Source organism: Artemia franciscana, chromosome 9 (genome assembly GCF_032884065.1).
Source record: "Artemia franciscana chromosome 9, ASM3288406v1, whole genome shotgun sequence".
NCBI classification, from domain to species: domain Eukaryota; kingdom Metazoa; phylum Arthropoda; class Branchiopoda; order Anostraca; family Artemiidae; genus Artemia; species Artemia franciscana.
In genome coordinates this window covers 4,364,579-4,386,474 of record NC_088871.1, presented here as the reverse complement: position 1 = coordinate 4,386,474, position 21,896 = coordinate 4,364,579, and the positions used below count along the sequence as shown (strand labels likewise).

At 34.0% G+C, this 21,896-nt stretch overlaps 1 protein-coding gene across 1 annotated transcript in view; it reads right to left on the bottom strand.

Annotated features, from left to right (window-relative positions):
• LOC136030909 (atrial natriuretic peptide receptor 1-like) overlaps window positions 1–21,896 on the bottom strand; it is a 259,668-nt gene continuing 237,772 nt past the window's right edge. The window contains exon 18 of the mRNA XM_065710006.1: window positions 1–211. Within this exon, the coding sequence (XP_065566078.1) occupies window positions 167–211 (45 nt within the window). The 3' untranslated portion in view covers window positions 1–166. The remainder of the gene's footprint in view (window positions 212–21,896) is intronic.

Here is a 21,896-nt window from a genome sequence, read left to right as displayed (position 1 = left end):
TTGATCCGTAAATATTTAGTATGGAATGAGATCAAAAAATGTAAAAATTTGGCACTCATTACGTGGTGCTTTCACAACAAATACTGTGCTTTCATAATAGGATCCAGCGACTTCTATCTACAGGCTTGCCATTATTATAGTGATCTTTTCAAGAAATTCTCATTGTCTAGTTTTCTCCATTCAGCCAGTATGTTGTAACCTTTCCTTTGCCCTGTAAATAAATACAATTGAAAAAATAAGTTCAAGAGCATTTTAATCAACAACACTCTAATCCAATTCTCACTAGCGCAACTGTTGAGATGTGCAGAAAGTGGATGATGGATCACAATATAACTAAAGACTGAATACAATAAATGTCCTATACTAGTGCCTGTGCATTAAGCAAGAAAAAGGCTTTCAGAGATCTGGTGGTAGTTTCTGTTTTGTTTTGGCCGCTCCCAAACTTGATGGTTTGGTTATGCTTTCATAAGTTCGTCAATATAACAAATATTTTAAGTGTTTTCCAGAAGATTTGTCAGAGGTTAGTCTTAGGTGCTTGTTTGTCTGACCGTCTATCAACTGATAGGCTTTGTAGAAAATGTTAATCAATCCTGCTTACCACGACAATAATTACAAAGCTTTAAGACAGCTAGGCCAGGTTTGCCAGTAAAAAGGAGCCGAAAATGTATATCACTAAGTAGTAGCAGAAGGCAAAGCTCTCATTTGAAGATATAGTTGTGTTATGGAGTCAAAAGATCGTTTATGTTTAAAGTTTCAATGACGAAAAGCGTTGTTAAATTTAACACATTAGTTTTATTTATTTAATTTCACGTGACGACACTGACACAAAATGTGGTACTAGTCTTACAACATCATAATCTTTTCAAACAACCGAAAAAAAGTCGTAGAAAATGACTGCTTTTCAGGTAAAAATAGATCCAAGACAGTCAAAGGGCAAAAAATATTTTCATTTGGATGTTCTTAGTATCAGGTGGATTCAGGACAAAATATGTTTTTATTTGTACATTCTTACTACTTTAATCAATAACATAAAGTAAATGAAATTTTTGCAGTTTGTTAGGTAATGGAAGTAATGTAGTTTTTAGGTTTTTTGAACAAGTTATACTAAAAAATTAAACTCTGTATGGTATAAAACGTTTATAGTGTCTTTTGATTTTATTAATATCCTCTCTATATTCTCTGAATCTTTCACCCTTATAGTCTTAGTAGTAGTAGTAGCAGCAGTAACAGCAATGGTAGTAGCAGTAGCAGCAGTAGTATTAGTAACAATAGTAGTAGTTGCAGCATGCGCATACTGCCTTTTGGCTGCTTTACATCCCCTTCCACATGCCCTGAAAGTTTCCACTTAGTACTCCAAGCCATTCCTTAGATATTGCCGAGACGCCTTTTTTTACAACCTGCCTGCACATGGTATATTTTGATTTAGTTTGACACCCACCTTATTGTTCCCCAAAACCCTTCCCCCTGATAGCCTTAGCCTTCTATAGTAGTAGCAGCTATGGTAGTAATAGTATGCACATAATGGCTTTTGTTAGTTCAAAGTCTCCCTCAGCATGCCTGAAAGTTCCAACTTGATTTTCTTAACCGTTTCTGAGATATTGTTTTTACTTCCTTCTGACGACGTGCATGCTTGTAGTTTATTTTTATTCAGTTCAACGTCCTCCTCAACATTTTCTGGAAGTTTTGCCTTAATACCCATAATCTTAAAAGTAGTGTTTGCAGCAGAAGTAATAGTCGTAGTAGTACTTAGCTATGTTCCTTTTGTAATATTGCATGCGTCGTGAATGATCAAAACGGTACAATCACTCCTGGGGAGGGGGCATAATATATTATCTTGAAATGCGCTCATATTTATGACGTCAATCATTTGGATTTTTCCAAAGTTAAAGCACTAAAGGAAGTTTATCAAACTCGTTCCATATGCAGATCGTTTTTGCAGGCTATAAAATCCCAGGATGCCAATTTTCCAAAAAAAAAAAAAAAAAAAAAAAAAAAAAAAAAAAAAAAAAATTATACATAAAGGAATACATGAATACACACTTATTGCTCGTTTAAATAGAGTAGGTACATATGCTGCACCAAGTTAGGATATATAGCATCAAAACAGAACCAGTTCCTCTCTCTATAACTGTCTCTTGAAAGTCAAATTAGCTAGGAAATTTTCACGTGGCTATTTAGGCAAGTTTACGGTTATCTTTCGTCTTATTAAGTTGGTCCACCTTTTTGTAAATCTTGCTTTGGAAGGATCAAAAAGCTTTCTCTTCAGGGAGTGTTTAAGTCAGGAACAGAATTCCTCTCTTTTAACAAAAATATGCATACAGCCCTTCAGAACCTTATGAATAAACATTGTGAAATAGAAAAAAGAGACACGTGTAAGAAAGACTTGGACTCCCTCGAATGAGTAGTTTTCTTTTCAACAAAAATCTTACTTGTGGAAGAATTAAGAACAGTTTGGGATAAGGTAACGACCCTTCATGAGCATATATAAAAATTTCTTTGTGATGGGGTTGGGGGGCTTCGAGAGAAAGAAATCATATAAAAAAGAAACTATAGAAAATAACACAATAATACCACGAATTTGTTGCAGAGAATAAGGTAGCATGCGAGAGAAGTCCCCACTTCACGCATGACCAGCCCTTCGTTTCTTAATCAATAGTGAAAAAGTGAAAACCAAATGTTTTATTTTCATTTAACCAAGATTTTAAAAAGAAAACCTTATTTAGAATACAGTGAGTCAAACTAACAACAATTTTGAGGCCTGGTTTTAGTTCTGGTTTTTTACTTTTGGATTTTTGGTTACATCCAAATGTTAATCTAGTACAAAAAATTAGTTCAAGTTTATTTAGAATTTTGACTGGTCTGCTGGGTAGGACTGCAAAATTGGGGCTGATCAGTATTTCTACTTTTAATTCTAAAAAAAAACTCCAGAGACTACCTTGGAATACTATAGTTGACCTGAAGATTGAGATAATATAGAACGAAAGTTTTGCTGCTTTATTTACAAATAAAAATCCAAATAAAAAAGTATTAGATACTAGCTGTTGGGGTGGCGCTTCGCGCCCCCCCAAGCCCCCCTGCGCGCGTAAGTCGTTACGCGCCATATTAGTTACGCGCCATTGTAGTTGTGTCCCTGTGTCCCACCTGTGAATAGAGATAGATATAAATATATGTTTTTAACTACGTAAAACATGCGAATATACAACATTCTTCGCTGTCCCATTGTCTGTGCATATAAATAGATTGTCAGGTTTACTGACTCTTGAACATGCAACATATAATTGTCCATGGGAAAAACAATCCGTATTCAGATCTATACCTCATTATTCTAATGATGTGTCCCTGTGTCCCGGTCGTCATTTATATTCCCTGTGTCCCGGTCGTCATAAGTGTCCCGGTGTCCCAGTTTGTAATTTCTCTTTGAGTGTCCCGGTCGTCATTTATACTCCCTGTGTCCCGGTGTCCCGGTCGTCATTTGTGTCCCGGTGTTTCGGTCTGTAATTTCTATTCGAACAATCCCTGTGTCCCGGTCGTCATTTATATATCCCGCCTGTGCCCCCGGCGTCCCCGTTGTAGTTGTGTCCCTGTGTCCCGGTCGTCATTTATATTCCCTGTGTCCCGGTCGTGATTTGTGTCCGGGTGTCCCAGTCTGTAATTTCTCTTTGAGGTTCCCGGTCGTCACTTATATTCCCTCTGTCTCGGTCGTCATTTGTGTCCCGGTCTATAATTTCTCTTTGAGTGTTTTTTCTTTTTAGTTTTTTTTTTAGTTTTTTACCTTTTTTCTTTTTTCAGTTTTCTTTTTCTTCTTTATTTTTCAGCGTCACTATGAAGTACATATCGACGAACCTTTGTTTTTTATAAATAGATTGTCAGGTTTACTGACTCTTGAACATGCAACATATAATTGTCCATGGGAAAAACAATCCGTATTCAGATCTATACCTCATTATTCTAATGATGTGTCCCTGTGTCCCGGTCGTCATTTATATTCCCTGTGTCCCGGTCGTCGTTTGTGTCCCGGTGTCCCAGTTTGTAATTTCTCTTTGAGTGTCCCGGTCGTCATTTATATTCTCTGTGTCCCGGTGTCCCGGTCGTCATTTGTGTCCCGCTGTCCCGGGTTGTAATTTCTATTCGAACAATCCCTGTGTCCCGGTCGTCATTTATATATCCCGCCTGTGCCCCCGGCGTCCCCGTTGTAGTTGTGTCCCTGTGTCCCGGTCGTCATTTATATTCCCTGTGTCCCGGTCGTGATTTGTGTCCGGGTGTCCCAGTCTGTAATTTCTCTTTGAGGTTCCCGGTCGTCACTTATATTCCCTCTGTCTCGGTCGTCATTTGTGTCCTGGTCTGTAATTTCTCTTTGAGTGTTTTTTTCTTTTTAGTTTTTTTTTAGTTTTTTACCTTTTTTCTTTTTTCAGTTTTCTTTTTCTTCTTTATTTTTCAGCGTCACTATGAAGTACATATCGACGAACCTTTGTTTTTTTAACTTAAATCTGGTAGGCATTGATGACCTTATCCAAGTCAAAATCCCAAACCCAATCATCATCGCTATCATTTTCAGTTTTGATATGTTTTGACTCTCGCTGTCCAGGTGGATTTTCATCTAACTGCGCGGTTTTGCGTTCTTTAGCCGCAAGCCTGTTTTCTTGCTGTTCTTGTGATTCCTCAGAACGCTTTCTTTTCTTACTTATTTCATGACGTCAGTCAACACAGAAACATGACGTCACCTGATCCACAGACAGATAGCCAGACAACTTATTTTTATATATATAGATTTAGGGATAGGATAGTACATGGCTCATGACGTTGATCAAAGATAGATGACACTTTTACTGTTTTTACAATGACAGGAGCTATATGCTGTTGAACAGGACAGTCCTTCCTGGCGCCAAAGAACCGCAGATTGAAAACTGACGACCATTTTGGTTGTGGCTTCATCGACTGCGTTCTCACCAGCGTTCTTTGGCCAGTCAATGCCTCTTCCCCTATCATGTCTATAAATACTAGCCCCATGGCTCCGAGTCTTTCTTGAATTCTGGCTAGAGGTTTTTTTGTCATTTTTCTGGTTTTCCGTTTCTACGAGGAAGTTGGCTCTCGAACAAGGACGCTTTGACATGTCGTGATAGGTGATAGGATGAAAGGAAAGAAAGGTAATAGAATAGATATTCCTCTATTAGGTTTTATTTATTATCTTCTCTACCTGAACACCCTTAAACTAACTTCTTTCTTTTCCATATATCCTTCCGATATTTGCCTATTTTCGTTCCTGCGTTAAGGGACTAGGTTCAAAGGGAACAAACTTAGATTTTCTTCTGTATCACAGAGTATACGTTTCACTTATTGCATTTTTTCACAGCCTCTCTTTTTTATTTCTGTTAATTATGAAATTAAATTTGGGCTTTTCCCTTCTTTCTTCAATAATTCCTCAGTTTTCCTTGTGGCATCAAGAAAAACACTATTGAAAATGTTTTCTCGCTATTCCGTAAAATTTTCTCATTTTTATATGTGCCTCCTTACGCATGGAACAATATGAGTTTTTTTTACACAGCACATGGAGTACCATAATGTAGGGCCTGGTGAAGTTGAGTTCCAGAGGGGAGGGGAAAGGCGATATGAAGTCCTAAAAAATAGCTGAAACTGAAACTGCAATACAGGTAAACATGTATGAGCCCCATATAATAGAGATCCAAAAACCTGTTTCAACATCAATTCTCTGAAAGTAACTTTTGCTGGTACAATTTTTAGTATTATATAAAAGAGACGAGGCTCCCCTCCTTTCCCCTGTTAGTATTCTTGAAAAAAGTATTTCAAACTGTTTTCACCAAGTAATATTTCAATCATATCAAAATCATTTTGTTGAAATGGTCCGCAATGAAGTAAAAACAAGTGCTATCGCTGTCTGTGAGACAAATTATAAAGATAGCTCTGTACAATTTTTAGAAGAAGTATATTTAAATTCCTCAATTATAGCCCGAAAGTAATTCGAAACGAAAATACATGTTTCATGTCTTTGAAAACAAAGCTCAAAGACGACATTTAATGTCAATTCCTGATTCACGAAAAACCGTTGGGACAGATGCATCATCTATTTTCTAGTGCCAAGTAGGTGTTGTAGTCTGAGAAAACTCATAGACATTTGACCTGCACCTATGACCCCTGTCATTTCTCATTCCGTTTGACCTCTATCTCATATTCTATTTCTTTGTATATCAAAGGCATGAAATCCACTCAGTTCTCATAAAGAGTGATCAGGGGATTTGATTTTTTTTTTCCCGCAGATCCTTGCAAAGGTGACAGCTGTTATTTGCTTCATAAAAGCACTTGAGTTGTGTCTTCAGTTTGACACGGGTTCGAAAAAACCAGTTTCCAGGTTATCTGTGTTCAACTCAGTAAAACTTTAAAACTGTTTTGTCTTACGGATTCCAAGAGTGTTGGACACGGATTCCTCAAAATTATAAAGCGCCTGGATAGGATAGTTGAACACGAGTTCTAAGAAGACATTTGCCAGTGTTGAATACGGCACTCAAAACGATAATCTGCACAACCCGTGGTGAACTCCGTATTGGAGTACTTGAAAACGTGTTGGAGTCTTAGTAAAGCACTTGAGTTGTGTTTTCAGACATCAGGTTTGAAATGGGTTCGACAAAACCAGTTCCTAGGTTCTTTGTGTTCAACCCAGTAAAACTTTAAAATGGTTTCATCTTACGGGTTCCAAGAGTGTTGGACACGAGTTTCTCAAAATTATAACGCACCAGGATAGATGGTTGAACACGAGTTCTGAGAAGATATTTGCCGTGTTGGACACGGCACTCAAAAAGATAATCAGCACAACCCCTGTCGAACTCTGTGTTGGACATGAGTGGCCTGAAAACAAGGCTTTGGCTTACATCTATGAAAACCGGAAGGTTAAAGCCAGCAATTACTGTCACTTCATGTGCAAGAAAAATTGATGGAAGCAGATCGACTGTGTAATAAGCAATTATATTCATTCCTAGATGTACAAGCTAATTTAAATTTATTAACGATATAAAAGAGTAAACGATTTAAGTAGGCTATATTGTGTTTTCAATCAAGCTCCAATGACACCCTGACCTTTAGAAGTCTTAGGGGGATTTGACCCTTGTCCTTTCTGTGGCAATATTTGTTCGTTTTAGGTCTCATTTATTCATTGATAATTACTTCTGTTAATTTAACTTTGAAATATTATCTGACTTCATTTCAGGCTGTCTTTGGTCTAGTATTACACTTTATTTTTTTTTTTTTAAATTCATTTTTGGAAAAATTTCTTTAACTTAGTTTCTTATTATTTTTATGTACCATTAGTTCAATTGTACAGTAGTGCCTATGATGGAAACTCATATTGTTTTAATTTGTTTTCTCGAACTTTTTATTTGAAACCAAAAGATGGTTACTGGTGTTTGTATATAAATATATATGTCAGGCACATTATTTTCACTATATATTTACTAAAAAAAAACGTTTCGGATCTGACCAACGATCTGCGTTGCGCAGGTAATGTTCTTCTGTTTCGGTGGCTTTGGTCGAGAGTGCAGCGCGTCGTTGGGGGCAAGTCATTCGACGCTTCTCATGTTTTTCCACAGGATCTCTCCAGGTACCTATTTTGAACTGAGTCAATACTGGCTGAGCTTACAGAGTCACATCATTGACCCCTGTTTGAAGCCAAATAACCAGCGATACCAGGACTCAAACCCCTGTTCTCAAAATTTCACTACATCCAGGCATATAAATTTGGTTAATTCTATCTTTTTCTCTCTCTTTTTTTCTTTTCCCCAGTTCTCGTCTCTTTCTGTCTTCTAATTTATGTATTAAAATCTATTCTAAATCGTTACTGAAAACATTAGGGAAAGTATTCCTAGCTACTTGCTCTCAGGACAATCATCTTCTCCCAAGAACAGTTTATCGAATTAGGAAAGAATAGATAAATAGAGATATTGCTCTTGAACAATTCCTTTTTCTGGAACTATCTTGTTCTTTTAAGCCTTAAGTTTTGTTTGCAAGTACCTCGGCTGTGCTGGTTCAAATGTTGCTATGTTGCAATACAAAGAATATTACAAGAGGATGAAGAATTTTAAAAGGATTTTCAAACATTCTCAATGTTTATTAATGCAAGTTCTGCTTTATCTAGGATAATTTTTAAGCCTTTTGAGACATGGTTTCACCAAAAGGATTGATTTTTCAACTATTTTTATAAACTGGGAGGGCAATATATTTTTGTAAGTAAGAAAATTTTAAATATATCAATTGTAAACCAAAATATTAAAAGATTGATTAAACAAATTGATTTTATGCAATGATCTTGAGGGGGGAACGTAAGAATCCGGTATTTACAAAAAGTTCCACCTAACACATTTTGAATTACTAGGGGTAACCTGCCTCCGTCTACGTCAAAGAATATATCTCTCAAGTGTCGTGAAGTTTTAGTTTTAACACTTCTTCCTTAGGTTAGACCATGCCTTCTAATGTGCTTTTCATTTAATTACGCAATTTCAAAATTTAATTACGTAACGGCAGATACATTCTTGAAGTTTTTATTCGAATCGCTTAGACTGAATGTTTTGTCTATTTAAATATAATGTTTAAAGCAATTTCCTACCTATACTACTTTTTACGAATATATTAATTCTATTACAAGTCCCTGAAACTTAGGTAACATTTTGGCTATCATCTGCAACAAATATACACGTTCTAAAGCAACCAAAAATTTATTAAATTTATTCTATACTAGCTGTTGGGGTGGCGCTTCGCGCCACCCCAACACCTAGTTGGTGGGGGCGCTTCGCGCCCCCCCCAAGCCCCCCCGCGCGCGTAAGTCGTTACGCGCCATAATAGTTACGCGCCATTGTAGTTGTGTCCCTATGTCCCACCTGTGAATATAGATAGATATATGATTGCTAATCGACCATTCCCTGTCCCGGTGTCCCGGTCGTCATTTACATCCCCCTGTTTCCCCCGGTGTCCCCGTTGTAGTTGTGTCCCTGTGTCCCGGTCGTCATTTATATTCCCTGTGTCCCGGTCGTCATTTGTATCCCGGTGTCCCGGTCTGTATATACATTCGTTTTTTAGTTTTGTTTTTCTCCTTTATTTTTTTCCTTTTTTTTTCTTTTTTAGCTTATTTAGATTTTTAGATTTTTTAGTTTTTTATTAGTTTTTAGTTTTTTTTCTTTTTAGTTTTTTTGTCCCGGTCGTCATTTATATCCCCCTGTTTCCCCCGGTGTCCCCGTTGTAGTTGTGTCCCTGTGTCCCGGTCGTCATTTATATTCCCTGTGTCCCGGTCGTCATTTGTATCCCGGTGTACCGGTCTGTATATACATTCGTTTTTTAGTTTTGTTTTTCTCCTTTATTTTTTTCCTTTTTTTTTCTTTTTTAGTTTATTTAGATTTTTAGATTTTTTAGTTTTTTTATTAGTTTTTAGTTTTTTTTTCTTTTTAGTTTTTTTGTAGTTTTTACCTTCTTTTTAGTTTTGTTAATTTTTTTTTTTACTTATGTCCTGGTCGTCATTTATACTCCCTGTGTCCCGGTGCTTTGTTGATTGCTAATCGAACATTCCTTTTGTCCTGGTCGCTTTCTCTTTGAGTGTCGTCATTTATTTTTTTCTTTTTTAGTTCTTTTAGTTTTTACCTTTTTTAGTTTTTTTTAGTTTTTTAGATGAAAATTTTTTTTAGTTTTTTCCTTTTTTTCTTTTTAGTTTTTTATTGGTTTTTACCTTTATGTTAGCTTATTTTTCAGTTTTTTCCTTTTTTTTCGTTTTTTTTTATTTTTTATTTTTTTTAGTTTTTTACCTTTTTTTAGTTTTTTTAGTTTTTTTAGTTTTTTTAGTTTTTTAGCTTTTTTACTTTTTTTATTAGTTTTTAGTTTTTTTGTAGTTTTTGCCTTTTTTTAGTTTTTTCAGTTTTTTTTTTAGTTTTTTATTGGTTTTTACCTTTATTTTAGCTTATTTTTCAGTTTTTTCCTTTTTTTAGTTTTTTTTTAGTTTTTAGTTTTTTTAGTTTTTTACCTTTTTTTAGTTTTTTTAGTTTTTTTAGTTTTTTAGCTTTTTTATTTTTTTTATTAGTTTTTAGTTTTTTTTGTAGTTTTTGCCTTTTTTTTAGTTTTTTTAGTTTTTTAGCTTTTTTATTAGTTTTTAGTTTTTTTTGTAGTTTTTGCCTTTTTTTAGTTTTTTTAGTTTTTTAGCTTTTTTATTTTTTTTATTAGTTTTTAGTTTTTTTTGTAGTTTTTGCCTTTTTTTAGTTTTTTCAGTTTTGACGTGACCTGATCCAGTTTTTTCAGGTGATGTCACCTGATCCACGATCCACAGATCCACAGACAACTTATTTTTATATATATAGATAGTTTTTTTTTTTTACTTATGTCCTGGTCGTCATTTATACTCCCTGTGTCCCGGTGCTTTGTTGATTGCTAATCGAACATTCCTTTTGTCCTGGTCGCTTTCTCTTTGAGTGTCGTCATTTATTTTTTTCTTTTTTAGTTCTTTTAGTTTTTCCCTTTTTTAGTTTTTTTTAGTTTTTTAGATGAAAATTTTTTTTAGTTTTTTCCTTTTTTTCTTTTTAGTTTTTTATTGGTTTTTACCTTTATTTTAGCTTATTTTTCAGTTTTTTCCTTTTTTTTATTTTTTTTTATTTTTTATTTTTTTTAGTTTTTTACCTTTTTTTAGTTTTTTTAGTTTTTTTAGTTTTTTAGCTTTTTTACTTTTTTTATTAGTTTTTAGTTTTTTTTTGTAGTTTTTGCCTTTTTTTAGTTTTTTCAGTTTTTTTTTAGTTTTTTATTGGTTTTTACCTTTATTTTAGCTTATTTTTCAGTTTTTTCCTTTTTTTTTTAGTTTTTTTTAGTTTTTAGTTTTTTTAGTTTTTTACCTTTTTTTAGTTTTTTTAGTTTTTTTAGTTTTTTAGCTTTTTTATTTTTTTTATTAGTTTTTAGTTTTTTTTTGTAGTTTTTGCCTTTTTTTAGTTTTTTTAGTTTTTTAGCTTTTTTATTAGTTTTTAGTTTTTTTTTGTAGTTTTTGTTTTTTTTATTAGTTTTTAGTTTTTTTTTGTAGTTTTTGCCTTTTTTTAGTTTTTTCAGTTTTGACGTCACCTGATCCAGTTTTTTCAGGTGACGTCACCTGACACATCCATCCATCCATCCACAGACAACTTATTTTTATATATATAGATTTTAAAAATGGTTTTCGAAAAAATGTCTACCAACTTTTCGAAATAAACTCAGGAGGAGGGGGATAAATACAGCTAGGTACAGCATTTTGAAATTCACAATATGAACGAACTTAATTTCAAATGATAATAATTTCGAACTTAATTTTAATTTCAAAGTGGTTTTATTCACAATATGGTGAACCTGGAATCAACTGTTTGGAGCTATAGTACATTCATTGCAAAATTAAGTTTTAAGGGTTGTAATGTATTAAACAGCCGTAAGAAAATGACAGCTTATATCGAGGGGTTTAATATTAAAGCGGATGAAACAACTTTCTGAGAAGTTAAGAGACAAAAGTTGGACCCCATACTTTTGGTTAGAAATAAGTAAGGGAATTAAATATTTGCAAGACCAGTTCTCAATGAAAAGCATTATAACTTTCTGGAAAACGCTGACAGCAACCAACAAAAATAAAGCCAGGACATTCGTTGTATTGTTGCCAAGAAAAAGATTAAATCTTTTTAAAACACTTCAACAATTCCTGAAACATCTCTACGGTTATATTGACTAGAAACTAATTTTAGATTTTACTGAAAAATATCCAGCTTTTGAACAAGCCATTATTGAATTAAAAATCTCAAAGGATTACCTGCATCCAATTTAATATTGGGCCTAATTTACCGCTTTTTTAAATATCGTAATATATAAATTACAGTGCTAGGAAGAGTCGACTTCAAAAACATTTATTTGATTAACATACATGGTTATCCAAAATCATGGAAAAGTCTAAATGTTTATTTTTGATTTCGAGAGTATGAAGTTGAAGGTACAGGGAAAAAAGGATATTTCTGGCCTATAGGCTACTTCCGTTTAAAAAGTGTCCCTTAACCTCATTGGTATTTTTTATGAAGTATTTTTGCAGCCCAATCACATTTTTCCTTATTTTCCGAAAGATGAAAAGCCCTCTAAACTTCTTTGAATTAACTAAGGAAGAAAGATAAATCTAGATAGATACCGAAAATGCAACAACATCTGGAGAGAAGTATGACTCCGCCTCCTTTAAACCTTATCAGTTCTTTTATTAACAGTTCTTTTATTAGATTAAATAATAAAAAAACTAATTTTTTTAGCTGAAAGTAAGGAGCGACATTAAAACTTAAAACGAACAGAAATTACTCCGTATATGAAATGGGTTGTCCCCTCCGCAATCCCTCGCTCTTTACGCTAAAGCTTTTAATTGTTTTAAAAAGTAGAATTGTGGCAAAGAGTCAAACTTTAGCGTAAAGAGCGAGGCATTGCGGAAGGGACAACCCATTTCATATACGGAGTAATTTCTGTTCGTTTTAAGTTTTAATGTCGCTCCTTACTTTCAGCTAAAAAAATTAGGTTTTTTTTTATTTAATTTCTGAACATTTTTGAATTAATGCATGTTTGGTTTTGGCTCTCCGCACATAAATTATTAAAATGAAATTTGTATATTAATTCTTTTTTTGGATAAATGGCTTTCTCTTACTTTTGAGCAGACGATTTTGAGAAATAAGGGGTGGAGAAGGAGGCCTAGTTGCCCTCCAATTTTTTTGTTACTTAAAAAGGCAACTAGAACTTTTAATTTTTAACGAACGTTTTTATTAGTAAAAAATATACGTAACTTAAGAATTAACTTACGTAACAAACTTTCATAACCTTATATTTTTATTATGTATACGGAGGGGTTTGTACCCTCGTTAATACCTCGCTCTTTACACTAAATCGTAAGTTTTGTCCCAATTCTTTAAGTATGACCCCTGAATCAGAAAGGCCGTAGAATAAATAGTTGAAATTACTAAAAATACTTTAGCATAAAGAGCAAGGTATTTATCTCCTCCTAAATACCTCACTCTTTATGCTAAAGTATTTTTAGAACCCCTCATATGCAGAATAATCTCTGTTCGTTTTAAGTTTCAATGCTACTTCTTCCTTTCATTTGAAAAACCGTTTTCATGTTTATTTTTCATTGTCTTCTTATAGTAATGCTAGAGAATCCTGCGCCCTTTTCATTGAATTTTTCTTCCCCCATGACAGATTCCTCCAAGGAAAGATCCTCCAACATAGCCCCCTTTCCTTAGCTCCACCCCCAAACAAAATAAAATCCCCTTGAAAATGTCTGTACACTTCCCAATAACCATTACTATATGTAAACACTGGTCAAAGTTTGTAACTTGCAGCCCCTCCCCCAGGGATTGTGGGGGAGTAAGTCATCCCCAAAGACATAGTTATTATGGTTTTCGACTATGCTGAACAAAATGGCTATCTCAAAATTTTAATCCGTTTACTTTGGGAAAAAATGAGCGTGGGAGGGGGCCTAGATGCCCTCTAATTTTTTTGGTCACTTTAAAAGGGCACTAGAACTTTTCATTTCCGTTAGAATGAGCCCTCTTGCGACATTCTAGGACCACTTGGTCGATACGATGAGCCCTGGGAAAAAAAAAACAAAAAAAAAAACAAATAAACACGCACCCGTGATTTGTCTTCTGGCAAAAAATACAAAATTCCACATTTTTGTAGATAGGAGCTTGAAACTTCTATTGTAGGGTTCTCTGATACGCTGAATCTGATGGTGTCATTTTCGTTAAGATCCTACGACTTTTAGGGGGTGTTTCCCCCTATTTTCTTAAATAAGGCAAATTTTCTCAGGCTCGTAACTTTTGATGGGTAAAACTAAACTTGATGAAACTTATATATTTAAAATCAGCATTAAAATGTGATTCTTTTGATGTAGCTATTGATACCAAAAGTTTTGGTTACTATTGAGCCGGGTCGCTCCTTACTACAGTTCGTTACCACGAACTGTTTGATCAGTTCTTTTATAAGATTAAATAAAAAAAGCTTTTTTCAGCTTAAGGTAAAGATCAAAATTGAAACTTAAAACTTATAGAAATTATTATGTTTATGATGGGTTTTCCCCTCCTTAATACCTGGCTCTTTACGCTAAAGTTTGACCTTTTGTCTCAATTTTTTAAGAACGACTCATGAAAAATAAGAATAATAAGCCCTTTCAAAAGTTCTAAAAAGAAGCTTTAGTGTAAAGAGCGAGGTATTGAGGAGGGGACGACCCGCTCATATATGTAATAATTTCTGTTCATTTTAAGTTTTAATGGTCCTCCTTACTTTCAGTTGAAAAAACTGTTTTTAAATTAATTTCTCATCTTTTTAATTAATGCCGGAAAATCCGGCTCTTCCTTCACGGAAAATCCCCTCCCCCAACAAGTACCCAGTCCGCCGGAAAAATCCCCCCGAAAATGTCTTTATGCTTCCCAATAGCCAATACTATATGTAAACAATGGGCAAAGATCATAGCTTATAGCCCTTCTCTCGGGGGCTGTGGGGGTCAAGTCTTTCTCAAATAAATAGTTATTAGATCTTTCGACTATGCTGAACAAAATGCCTATAAAATTTTTTTGATCGGGTGATTTTGGGGAAAATGGGGCGATGGAGGGAAACTAGTTGCCTTCCAATATTTTTGGTCACTTAAAAAGAGCACTGGAACTTTTAATTTCCGATCAAATGAATCCTTTCCCGATCTTTCATAATCACTAGTTCGATACGATCACCCCTAGCAAAAAAAAACAAATAAATACGCACGTGTGATCTTTCTTCTGGTAAAAACAAGGAAAAACGTAAAATTCCACATTTTGTATAAAGGAGCTTGAAAACTACAGTACGGTTATCTAATATTCTGAATCTAATGGTGAGATTTTCATTAAGATCATTCGATGCTTAGGGGGAATTTCCCCATTTTCCCAAAAATTGGGCGAATTTTTCTCAGGCTCTTAGCTTCCTACGTGTAACACTAAACTTGATGAATTTTACGTAGTTTGAATAAGCATCGAAATTCTATTCTTCTGATGTATATATTGTTACCAAGACGCTGTTCTTTAGAGTTTTGGTTACTATTAAGCCGCATCGCTTTTTACTACAGTACGTTACCACGAACTGTTTGAAATATCAATCAAGTAAAAAGTATTGAAAATTTTTGAAATGATGACATTTATAAAATGGTCATGGAGCTTCTGAAATGAGAAAATAATATCTTTTAGACGTAATTTTAATTTTAAAGTACCAAGGACAATGAAAATATAACATGGTCATTTGAAATGGTTAAGAGGAAAATCACACAGTCATATATATTTTCTAAAAATTAGGACAAATCGAGGATTCGATTATTAATGAAAAAGCCCTCAATGTGCAATTACACTGTTTTTTGTAGTAGCTGGGACCAAATAAAAAAAAGTCGGTGAAAAATCAGTAAAAAATGCCAAAACATATGGCCCCTAACAGCGCAAGGAGATATAGCTTTCCTTCGATATTGAGGTTGTCTTTGGGAATCACAATATTAATGTTTGAATATTTACGCATAAATGGACGGAAAGCGCTGTCAAAATTTAAGTAATCAGTTTTGCTTATTTATTTTCGCGGTTCAACGTGGCAACACTGATGAAAACGTGATATTTTCCTCAAAAATTTTACATTTTGAAACAACAAAATTAAAAGTTTCCAAAAATTGAGGTTTTCAGGTATGACCAGACCTAAGACCCAGGGAAGGTTTCGAAAGGTTTCGATTTTTATGTCCTTGGCTTTTTAAAATTCTAGCATTTGACTCGACGGTTTCGATAATGCATCATTTCCATGGAATTTCAGTCAAGTATAGTAATCGATTAGCCAACTGAAAATGTTAAATTATTCATAGGGTTTTCTCTTTCTGACATTTCTAGGAAGACATTGAAAAATGTTACATTATAGAAATATAAAGAGTGAATTCTATTGGAAAATTTTTGTTTCATTTTCTTTTTATTTCTTCGCGATAATTTTATAGGTACTATTGTGGTAACCACATTATCGTAATAATAGGAACTATTTTTGTAATAGTTTTTTTCCTTAAGAATCTACCTCATTGATTGCTGTTATTGTTAAATTCTGGTGATCAGGACTGAAGGGGGTCTGAATTTGGTCTGAAGGAGGGACAAAACTTAAAATTTTTCTAAGAAGAGGGGAGGTTCTGAATTCGGTATTGTTTTGGCTTTATCTTTTAAATATTTGTCAGTAATAAGTCAAACAATTTACTCCAATTCCATCAAGACAGAATTAAAAATAGGACAATTTTTCTTAAGCATTTGACACATTTATCAATTTTGTAAAACGCAAGTGCTTAAGGGGGGTTGATCCCTATGGTCACTTCTCATATATACGGTTTGTTTGTATCTGGCTATGATAGGGCTGTAACTCACTCTCGTTATGGATATTGTTTTGATATTTTTTGTCCAGTACTATGTTTAATAAAGGTATTTTCAAAAATGTTAAGACCATTTTTTTTTACTTTAACAATCATCTACTTCTTCTAGTATTGCTTCTATACTGGTCTCCTAGTCTATACTTTTCCTACTATACTAGACATCTAGTCTACTTCATATAGTATTGTTTTAAATTTTTCCCCTACAATTAATGTTCATGAAAGGAAAGCAAGTATAATTTTTTTGAGCAATAGATTTTTGAAAATTAATATTCAGGGCAGTTATTTACTGCAATTTTACTTTTTCATTGTCTTTGGCCGTTTTTAAGAGATTTTTCCCTTTTTAGTCACTAGCTAGACATTTATAATCTTGAATGCTTGTAGATTTATTAAAAAAGAGTACGTGCATATAGGTCTAGCAGAAATGGGGTAGGATAAATATATTTACTAAAAACTCAGATAATGATTTGGAAGTAAATAAATAATTTAAAAAGATTTGTCTGTAGGACGTAATGTTTCATCCTTCCAAAAATCAAGTTAGTAGGATGCATACATTAAGAAATAACGTAGTAATAACAGTATTTATAGTAATAATATTAATTAGCACCAGAATAACTAAAGAAATAATTTATGTGTCCCCTAGCTGAATTAATTACCGCAACTTTTATTGGGAGTACACACAGATCTATTGGAAATTTAATTTAGATGCAGATTACTTTTGTTGAAATTTTCATTAAGGCCTTCTTACGTATACCGTTGTATTAACTTTGTTATGTTCCCTTATGTAAAAATGATCACTCCAAATGATCACTCCATTACAAGCAAAGCTTCTTGGGCCTAGTAACCGCTTTACTTTTGTAATAGTTTTTATTTTAGTATTAATAAGTTGATTGATTGATTGAAATACGGGAATATACTTTTACCCAAATAGAGGTGGAAACTGACAAGACTTTAGTCTTTAGAAATTTAACATGGGGAATAGGGATTAAAACAGCTAGCACCACACATAGTATAGCCTCTGACGACTTAATTAAAAGTAGGGGAATCCAATGAACATTCGGTGATTGATATAAATAATTAGCATTTCTATCGCAGTATAACTGAGATCCTTCTGTAACAGACAATGAATGAACATTTTTTTTTTTTTTTTTTTTTAAATTATTCCAGTCTCCCCAAAGTAGGGCTGCATTAGCTTGAGAAAATTGTGTCAAATTAAGTTGACGATTTTACTTTCAACTGATAGGTCTACTGGTGGCAAAGTTTTGATTTCTTTATCCTCCCATACAATTGAAAGTAACTGCAAAGACAAGTATCCAGTTGTTTAGAAGAGGTTATAAAACCTACGCTTGTTAACTTAGGCGGTAGAAACCCGTTTAAAGGGTAGCAGTAGAATTGCCAAATGCTAGATGGTACCGGTGATTTTAAATTTTCCATATTCTTTGCTTGTACCCACATTTTCTTCTTTTCACCAGTTCACACAAATTCAAAGTCTAACTGAAACATTTTCAAGCTCGTTAGTGTCCGGTCTCAGCCGGATAAGTTGACTATGGGGTGTAGGGTTTCAGCTTTCCAAACCAATCAGCCGGTTACCCAGAACGAACCATAGGCAATTTCTCTGGAAAACATCTAATAAATTTTCGTCCGCTTTTCGGAGTGCCCAAGCTTCAGAGCCGTATTTGACCATTGTCATCACTGTAGCTTCCAATATTCTAATCTGGGTTTCAAGAATTATCTTTCTATTCTTCCAAACCTTTTTTAACTGTGAAAAAACACCATGAGTCTTAGCTATTCTACTTTTAACATCTTCACTGCTCCCACCATCTTTACTAATAATGCTACCAAGGCAAGTGAAGATGCCCACCTGATGAATCTTTTCGTTTACCAACGTCACCTTTTCATATTCACTTGTTGCTAGCCTTAGCGAATTAGTCTTCTTAACATTAATATCCTAAACCTATTCTAGAGCCCTGAACTCGCAAAACCTCTAAGAATTTATTCATTTTTCACACTTTTATCTAATATGCTCAAATCATCAGCATAATCTAATTCCAGGAGCGTTTTTCCTCCCCATTTGATTCCTTGGTCTCCAATTGCTTTTCCTCTAATCCTTAAGACAAAGTCTATCAAAATGATCCGTATAAAGGGGGATAGAGCAAAACCCTGCTTCACTCCTGATTGTATACTAAACCAGTTGCTAACCTCATTTCCTACCTTAACCGTAGCAGTATTATTCTCGTACATAGCACAAATCACTTTAATGTATTTGTCTGGTATACCACATAAGGATAAGACCTTTGCTAACGCTCTTCTATCAACAGAATAGAAAGCTTGCTCATAATCGATAAAACTGAGGACCAAAGGTGTTTGACAATGAAGGGACTTCTCAGTTATTAACCTAAGAGTGAAAACTTGGAGACTTAGAAGACAATTAAATAAAAAAAAACTAATTTTTTTAGCTGAAAGTAAGGAGCGACATTAAAACTTAAAACGAACAGAAATTACTCCGTATATGAAATGGTTTGTCCCCTCCGCAATCCCTCGCTCTTTACGCTAAAGCTTTTAATTGTTTTAAAAAGTAGAATTGTGGCAAAGAGTCAAACTTTAGCGTAAAGAGCGAGGGATTGCGGAGGGGACAACCCATTTCATATACGGAGTAATTTCTGTTCGTTTTAAGTTTTAATGTCGCTCATTAATTTCAGCTAAAAAAAAATTAGTTTTTTTTATTTAATTTCTGAACGTTTTTGAATTAATGCATGTTTGGTTTTGGCTCTCCGCACATAAATTATTAAAATGAAATTTGTATATTAATTCTTAATTTGCTAAATGGCTTTCTCTTAGTTTTGATCAGACGATTTTGAGAAATAAGGGGTGGAGAAGGAGGCCTAGTTGCCCTCCAATTGTTTGGTTACTTAAAAAGGCAACTAGAAATTTTAATTTTTAACGAACGTTTTTATTAGTAAAAAATATACGTAACTTAAGAATTAACTTACGTAACAAACTTTCATAACCTTATATTTTTATTATGTATACGAGGGGGTTTGTACCCTCGTTAATACCTCGCTCTTACACTAAATCGTAAGTTTTCTCCAAATTCTTTAAGAATGACCCCTGAATCAGAAAGGCCGTAGAATGAATAGTTGAAATTACTAAAAATACTTTAGCATAAAGAGCGAGGTATTTATCTCATCCTAAATACCTCGCTCTTTATGCTAAAGTATTTTTAGAATCCCTCATATGCGTAATAATCTCTGTTCGTTTTAAGTTTCAATGCTACTCCTTCCTTTCATTTGAAAAAACGTTTTCATGTTTATTTTTCATTGTTTTCTTATAGTAATGCTAGAAAATCCTGCGCCCTTTTCATTGAATTTTTCTTCCCCCATGACAGATTCCTCCAAGGAAAGATCCTCCAACATAGCCCCCTCTCCTCAGCACCACCCCTAAACAAAATAAAATCCCCCTGGAAACGTCTGTACACTTCCCAATAACCATTACTATATGTAAACACTGGTCAAAGTTTGTAACTTGCAGCCCCTCCCCCAGGGATTGTGGGGGAGTAAGTCATCCCCAAAGACATAGTTATTATGGTTTTCGACTATGCCGAACAAAATGGCTATCTCAAAATTTTTATCCGTTGACTTTGGGAATAAAATGAGCGTGGGAGGGGGCCTAGATGCCCTCCAATTTTTTTGGTCACTTAAAAAGGGCACTAGAAATTTTCATTTCCGTTAGAATGAGCCCTCTTGCGACATTCTAGGACCACTTAGTTGATACAATGACCCCTGGGAAAAAGAAAAAAAAAAAAACAAAAAAAAAACAAAAAAAACAAATAAACACGCACCCGTGATTTGTCTTCTGGCAAAAAATACGAAATTCCACATTTTTGTAGATAGGAGCTTGAAACTTCTACAGTAGGGTTCTCTGATACGTAGAATCTGATGGTGCGATTTTCGTTAAGATCCTACGACTTTTAGGGGGTGTTCCCCCTATTTTCTTAAATAAGGCAAATTTTCTCAGGCTCGTAACTTTTGATGGGTAAGACTAAACTTGATGAAACTTATATATTTAAAATCAGCATTAAAATGCGATTCTTTTGATGTAGCTATTGATATCAAATTCAATTTTATAGAGTTTTGGTTACTATTGAGCCGGGTCGCTCCTTACTACAGTTCGTTACCACGAACTGTTTGATGAGAATCCATATATAGACGCGTTTCGAGTGCCAGGGCCCGGCGGCCGGTAATTGCAAAAATATATGTATATATTTTAACAAGGTATTACAACAATTCAAAAACTTTAAAAAAGAATACCAACAGTTTAAATGTTAGTAGATAACGTTGTTAGAAATTGGTTTGCTTTAATGATCAAATATATTCGAAAAGAAACTGTATGAAAAGATAGCAAATTGTCTCAAATTGTCTGCGGGTTTGAAGACAAGTAACAATAAGAATCCCTATATAGAAGCCTGCCGCGTGCCGAGTGCCGGGGTCAGGACTTCAGTATGAAAAAAGACAGCAAATTGTCTGCGGTTAGAAGACAATGAAAATCCGTGCATAGAAGTGTGTCGAGTGCCAGGGCTCGACGGCTGGTAATTGCAAGAATAATTGTAAATATTTTAACAAGGTGTTACGGCAATTCAAAAACTTTAAAAAAGAAAACCAACAGTTTGAAGGTTAGTAGATACTGTTGTTAGAAATCAGTATGCCTTATTGATCAAATATATTTGAAAAGAAAATGTATGAAAAGATAGCAAATTGTCTGCGGCTAAAAGACAAGTTACAATGAGAATCCATATATAGAAGCATGTCGCGTATCGAGTGCTGGAGCCTGGCATTTATATATACGTATGTATTCAAATTTTGTTCTTATTGATAAACTTAACCGACTTGACTGAAATAGATGGAAACAAGGATATCATCACTCATGAGGCTGTGGAAAATAAGTTTAAACCATCCTTGTTATGGGAAATGGTGACTGTTACTTGCCTAGATTGTGGATTGATGAATTCCATTCTATAAAAGAATTTGCCAGAGTTCAGTTCTAAATGAAAACCACAAAGTTCCTACTTTTTTTTTTATAAGGTACTAGCTGACCCCTGGAGTGTCAACTAGTCCCCCCTTTTTTAGTTTTTTCCCTTTTTTTTCTTTTCAGTTTTTTCTTTTTTCTTTTTTAGTTTTTTTTTTATTTTTTTCCATTTTTCTAGATTTTTCTTTTTTTTTAGTTTCTTTTCTTTTTTAATTTTTCTTTTTTTAGTTTTTTTTTAGTTTTTTTAGTTTTATTTTGGTCTTTTTCTTTTTCTTTTTTTTCTTTTTAATTTTTTTTCTTTCTTTTTTTTAGTTTTTTATTTTAGCACAGACGTATATACAAACAAACAAACAAATGGACAAAAAGTATATTTTTATATAGATAGAAAAAGGAATGGTAACTAAAACTTCAGTTAATCTTAGGTTAAAAGTTTTTACTATAGGATACAATACCAAAAACAACC